Raw genomic sequence first — 6,738 nt, forward strand, 5'->3', positions numbered from 1 at the left:
TACGACACGTAAACACGAAAAATTTTGAGAGCATACTTACAGGCGAGTTCGTTGCGCTAATTTTGTCGTGCTCAAGAAGTGACACAGCAGAGCTGAAATCGCGAGGCATTTCAAACCAGGGCAAGCCGGCTTCTTCTATTTCTGGCCAGAAAAGAAAAAAAAAGTGGATGAGGTAAACATGCCCTGCATAAAGAATGCGGGAAAGCAAAGTGTCATCTTCTCTAGCGATTCCTGAGGAGATAAGCCAAATTGTTTGGGTCGCTGGCTGCTCTAGAAAAATATTTCAGCTGGGAGCTGATGAAATTTTTAATGGATTTGCTACTTGAGAGGCTTTTGTCGGGGCGGCTAATGGCAACAAATAGGAGTTCTCTCTCGAAAATTAAACGGTAAGAAAATATCAAAAGGATCCTCTTTCGCAGCAACCATATAAATATGTTGTAAAAGCGTGTTTCAACCTTGATGTGTCGTTCTTCATTCCTCTGCGTGCGGAGGAGATGCCTCGACCTGGTGATGCTCCACTCAGCTCGTTAGCTTCCTTCCCTTCCCTTCGACTGGGTGGAAATCATAGAAATGCAGGGCAAAGGCAAAGGATGTCGCTGCCGGAAGACAAACCGATTTCCTTGCGAAAGGCCTTACAACGGAAGCTCAACTCAGATGCCTTCGCAGTGCAGGCGACAAGGTTAACCCCCAAGTCAGCCAAATCGTTTATGTCTCCGGCGTGGAAAGCCCTCTTCCCCTTTCCCTTTCCCTTGCACCTCCCTTTCCCCCAATCCATGCCACACATCACGGGAAATTGTTGAGGCGGGTCCTGTGAGCTCGTGTGCGTGGGTAGACAGGTGAATTACGGTTTCCCCATTCGGCCTGCTTCCTCATTTAAGACAGCGTGTGTCAGGCATCCGCAAAAGCCAACTCGAGTTGCCAACGGGAGTTGGTCCGAGTCGAAGGCAAACACAGTTTGCAGCTTCCTTTGTGGCCCGCCTCGGCTGCCTTCTGCTCCTACTTCTCCTTCTGCCCCCGAAGCAGATGCTATCGGCATTTTTTCCGCTTCCGCAGTTTTATCACGGGGCATCAACTTTTGCCTCCGTCCTCCCCCAGGAAATACAGGGTATCAGAGGGGTTATAGGTCAAGTCAAATGGGTCTTATTAACTATTCACATTAAGATATATTTTAAATATATTTCAATTGGTTTTGCATTTATCAATCGTAAGTTACATATTTATTTAGTATCCCTGCTTATCATTCTTAGTAAAAGGAATAATTTCATACCCATTTTCCCCTTTTTTGCTCCTCTAGCAATTAGTTTTTCAATTACCCTCGCTCAGTTAGCCAACTTTGTGCCCCACCGGTCTGCCTGCTGTCTCTTCTGTTAGTTGCCTAACTAGTTTAATTACCACTTTCTGCTAATACTCCTCTCCGGTTGCTTTTCCGTGGAAAGTTCTATGGCTTTTCCGCTGCCTGCTGGGTGTCGAGAGTTCGCTCAGTGCGATGCAAACAGGATCTGCCACTTCCACACATTCCCATGCACTGAGGTCCTGATGCTCCTGGGTTCTGCGTTCTGGGTTCTGGGTCCTGTGTCCTGGATCCTCGGTATTTGTATTTGCTTCGTTACGTCGTCGCTCTTACGTCATTGTCGGTTTACGTGGCGTGTTAATAACCAACGAGCACACACTTCTTCCCCATCTTCCTGCTCTGATAATCAGCTGACATCTTGCAACACAGGTTTGCAGGTTTACAAGCCATTACAATGGGTCGAATGGGGGGGAGAAAGGTGGTGAAAGCTCTCGACTTAAAATACCCTTTCACAGAAGTAATGGGAAAATATTAAAAAATATTTTAGGGCTACTCAAAACAAGAATACAACGAAAAATAAAATATTACCCCCACCTAAAAATACAATAATAATAATTTAGCAAGGGTATTACTTACATATTACTTTCTTATTTTTTCAGTTGTTTTCTGTAATTTTTTCACTGCCTACCAAGTTCATGCATTAATCATTTTCGGGACTTATGTTGTTTGCCCCATGCACATGGTCCAGCCTAAGTAATGAGCTGTCGTTTCCAGACTGTCGCCGGAAACATAATTAACAACACTTTAGGGAGTCGAGTGCATAACGACGATAAAAGTTGTAGTTACAGGGGAAAGTGGCAGGACAAGAAGTTTAAAAAGTTAATGTGGTGCTAGCTGTTTAAGTTGAAGGGTGCAGAAATTACAGGAGTGTTACCCATCAGTTATTTTCTTTACCTTATTACCTTATTTAATTCAATAAGATAAACAGGCATTTTCCTAATCCCATCCATTCATCCTGGCAGCAAATGCAAATGACTTATTTGTTATTGTTGTCTGCCGACAGCCTGAGTGATTATTCAATGTTCGCACCAAATTTGCACACATAAGCGGATTACCAAGTCAGCTCGCTTGTCATTCAGCTTTTGTATGAATTTCTTTATAAAAGAATAAATTAAATAGTAGACCCCAGAAAACTCTATAAAAAATAAATAAATATTTGCAAGAATATTTTTATAAAACTTTGTACACAAGGTACACCTATGAGATTTATTCTGAATACAAATAAAGTAAAACTTTTGTAGAGTAACACAAAAAACCACATATACATCAGCTTAAACGTTCAATTTGCACAGAAAGTTGGCAAAATGTCGCGACAAAATTTGTGACGCAGCAAAAACAGACTCCATCCCTCTCCCTCCCTGCTTCCCTCTCACTTGCACTTCTCTTATATATGTTCACGAGTGCGTAATCGATATCTAAATCCGCTTAGCTTAATTTGCTTCTTTTATTTGCTTATTGAGTTCGGCCCGTCAGAAGTCAAATTACAATAAGAAGGTCTCATGTTTCCCTCGTGATTGATTGAACTTTTGTTTGGCCAAAGAAACATTATTAAAAAAGCATTTGTTACACTTGTACACGTACTTAATTTTTAAGCACATCATTTAGTCTGCACTTTGGCGTGTTCAACATCATCGAATTTTCCCAAGGATAAAAACCTGTCGTCTAACGAAAAACAATATTTCCCCAATCACCAGAATTCATTAATATGTAATGGGCATTTAATGAGTGCGTTGGTGGCGGGAAAATATTATTTTCACGTAATTAAGTTAAGTGAGTGGTTGGCACATATGGAACGGAGAGTTGGTAGTGGAATTTGCGGGAATTTAAGCAGTAACCAAACTGGATATTCAAGAGGCATTTGTTACTAGGTAATTGCAACACAATATCTAAGCAATTCCATACTTAAACTTGAAATCAAATGCTTTCAAGAACACGCATTATTATCCTGCATGCAAAGTAGCCTTTTAGGTTTAAGTAGAAACCAATTTCCCTCTGTATGATTTGCTGCTAAGAGCTTTCCCAATTTATGGTCAGAGGAATAGCAGAACCTCGGCTTCCCTTCAGTCATCCTTCTCCATGATTAACAATCTCTTACATAAGCTGCTTAATTATGTGAGTATGTGGTTGAATGCCGCACTACAGAGGCTGCCATTCAATCGATTGCTTTTCGCATTGGCAATCTCCGAAAGTTAACTACTCGGAATGCGCCAGAAAGTAGGCTGGAGGATGTTTTGGATCGCTGGCAAGGCACGATGCGATGGGCCCAACTAAAATTGTTTTGACAGGCAACAAATAGCAAAGGACAACAAACAAAGCCAGAGGCAAGTCAACGCCATTGTCCCGAGCTGCGGAGGGAAAGTTTCCCCGGGCTTTCCACCTTTGTTCCAGCTTTTGTTCTATCTTCGTATCTCCTCGACTTAATTGGAAAGCATGAAGACGCAAACACAGCGCGACGTGCTGGCATTAACACACGCACGGGCGGGAATAACAAGGCGCAGCCGAAAATGCTTGGCCTTGGTTCGGACCGCAGCTGCCGCAGCTACGTCACCACCCTCTGATACGTGAGCCACCCAAACACCCCACTACCCCACCACCCAACCACCCAAACACTCCACCCTTCGAAGGCCACCAGTGCGTATACATAATTTGCGAGTGTTGCTTCAAGTGGCCGACAGCTATTTATAGTTGGAGCCTCGCAAATTTATAGTGGCATTTAATATTTTATTTTATTGGCTCATACTCCATCTTCTTATGCAATTATAATGACAGCAACAGATTGTTGTGGCCAGTGAATTGTAATTACAACTACACACTCCCCCTTACAGTAACCAAAATCAATATTAATTTGAAGAACAATTCAGTAACAAACAGCAGCAAATGCGATTACAAAGGGAAAATACTCCGGAAACCGTAAACCCTAACCCTTGAACCGTGAAATTTCCCCTTTGGCTCTCGCTTCCAATCAACCGTCGCCGGATTTGCTCAACTAATTAGCTACTTGGGAGCAAACACTTGGGGAAATCCTTCAGTTCGGCTTCTCCAATTGCATGATTGTATGCAAATAAATCGTTAGCCGCAGTTGCCAGTTAATTCAACTCGGGTTCAGGGATCAACAATGGGTAGAAGGGGGCGGGGTCGGCAGCAAAAACGACACCTGATGCCAATTAAAGGACTAATTAATTGAAATCAAAAGCCCGAGTCTGCCACTCAGCCAGACGCCATCAATCCGGGCAATCAGAATCAGAATCGGAATCGGATTCGAAGTCTCGGATTCCAAGTCAAATCAATGTCCGGAGCAGGCGCATCCCAAAGTTATGGGTTGCATAAAAGTCAGCGTCGATGATAAATGAAGCCGGCAGCATTTGCATCGGCATGCATATATAATGGCCAAGAAGTCGGAGGGCCAAGTGGATTTGGCCGAGTGTTTCGAAGGGCGGAGATGGGAGCAGCTCCTTTTCGCTTTCCTTTGGCTGCTGAGATTACGAGGACGAGGATGGAAAAATACGTATTCCATTTGCGAAGCGACAGGACTAAGCTACCGAGTGAAAGGATAACAATGTCGGTGACACATGAGCTACCAAAAACGAACTAGGACTCAGGGAAACTGAGTGAAAGCAGATTTCAGGAAAAACTGCTTACAAAAATTGTAGTTTGCTTTTTTGCAGATTGAGTAAGGTATACTTATGCCTTATAAATACTGTTATAAATAACCCCAGGACTGCAAATACATCTTTAAACAACTAAATCTGCAAGCCCTTCAAATCAATTTCCCGCCCCCACGTTTTCCAACGGAAATTGACATGGAAAAATGTTTATGACTGAGTAGCCGCAAGCAGAAAACCGAGCAAATGCAAAAGAAAAATGCAGATAGGAAATGGAAAACTAGAAAATAAGCAAGGGCCGCTACACATGCAATAACTTGTAGGACACGATTTCCCAGCTTGCTTTTCCATGTCGAAGTGCAAAAGGAGTTGTGAAAAATGGCTCTAATTCAGTAATTTCCTATTGTCTAGCAATTTGCGTTCTCCTTCGCCTGGCAAATGATTTAATGAAATCAATTACAAGCTGCTCTCCTTTTTCCCACCTCTCGGAAAAGTGGGTGGCAAATGAAATTAGTAAGGCCCAAGGAGCCAAGGAACGTGGAAAAGGAGGAAGAGCGGGAAAATAAAGACGGAGGAAAATTCTTTTGAAGGAAAACGATAACTTGAACAAATTGTTTGTAGTCTGCTCTGCCATACGTACGTATTTTATTGCCTTTTATTGGGTTTTTATGGCGGCATCTTCATGTTTTCGCCTTTTTCTTAGGGGAAAAAATTCAATTTGAGAAAATACTTGTGGCGGTTGACTTTGATTCGATATGGTGTATAAATAGGTTTATGTTTTTATGTATGAGCTGCATGTTATTGAATTTTTACAGCCAAGCTAATTCAATTTTAAGGAACCTGCAGAGAAGTAGACGGACGACTTTAATTTTACAGAAAGTTCATTTTATTTTTCCTTCTGCTTATCCTTTTGTTTTTCCTTTTTTCGGACTTCTTCTCGGATTTCTTCCCAGACTTCTTGGACTTTTCCTTCTTGGGGGCTTCCTTGCATGGTGGAACACATTTGCTCTCCTTGGTCTCCTTCTTGGACACTCCCTTGTTGCACTCCTCGTGAACGGGTCGAGGCTCCTGATACCCTGTATCCGGCGAACACGGCGGGCAATTGCACTCGGGCTTCAAATCCGTACAGCAACTGGGAGGAGATGGTCCGATGTAAAAAGGATTGAAGCGGCACACCATTTTGAAAAGAGAAATATCCCATCCGAAACTTAAAATTTAGATGTTGAAGACCCAAAAACAAAACATTTCTGTGACAAAAATAGCATAAGTAGTTGGGGTTTACTACACACTTGGGAAAGTGTTAATTGGTAAGAATATATTTACAATTAAAATTAAATTAATGCATTGCAGTTATTTATTTACGAAATAAACACATTGTAAATGACAATGTGTAAGTTGACACCTTAAATTATGGGAGTTTTTGTTGACCAAATGTAAAACGCTTTGCGCAGTAGCCACACTGAATTAAACAATTCCTGGGGCTCGTGTTTGTCCTTGTGCAACTGTAATTATTTACGAGACTAAAACACCAAATTAGCATTAAATCGAGAGCGGTCGAGACCAAACAAACAAGGCGAGTTTGCTGGCAAATATTTGCCGGCGTGTGCCAGCTTATAAAGCTGCAGGCATAGAGAGCTTAAAGCTGATTATGTGAGTTTGCACAACAAATGCGGAAAATATACAACAAGATCCAAAAAGGCGAGGCGAACCGCAGAAAAATAAACATTTAATGGCGGGCGGGGCGTAAAAAAACCCGGCTAAAATGACGGCCTGGAAAAAATGTAC

At 42.2% G+C, this 6,738-nt stretch overlaps 1 protein-coding gene across 1 annotated transcript; it reads right to left on the minus strand.

Moving 5' to 3' along the window:
• Positions 1-5,816: 5,816 nt before the first annotated feature.
• Positions 5,817-6,210, minus strand: LOC108092345. Its single transcript, XM_017191882.2, has one exon. It carries the CDS (start codon positions 6,130-6,132, stop codon positions 5,824-5,826), a length of 309 nt encoding a protein of 102 aa, XP_017047371.1. The 5' UTR covers positions 6,133-6,210; the 3' UTR covers positions 5,817-5,823.
• Between the last annotated feature and the right edge of the window lie 528 nt (positions 6,211-6,738).

The sequence above is a fragment of the Drosophila ficusphila genome, unplaced genomic scaffold (genome assembly GCF_018152265.1).
Source record: "Drosophila ficusphila isolate 14025-0441.05 unplaced genomic scaffold, ASM1815226v1 contig_412, whole genome shotgun sequence".
Taxonomy (NCBI): Eukaryota; Metazoa; Arthropoda; class Insecta; order Diptera; family Drosophilidae; genus Drosophila; species Drosophila ficusphila.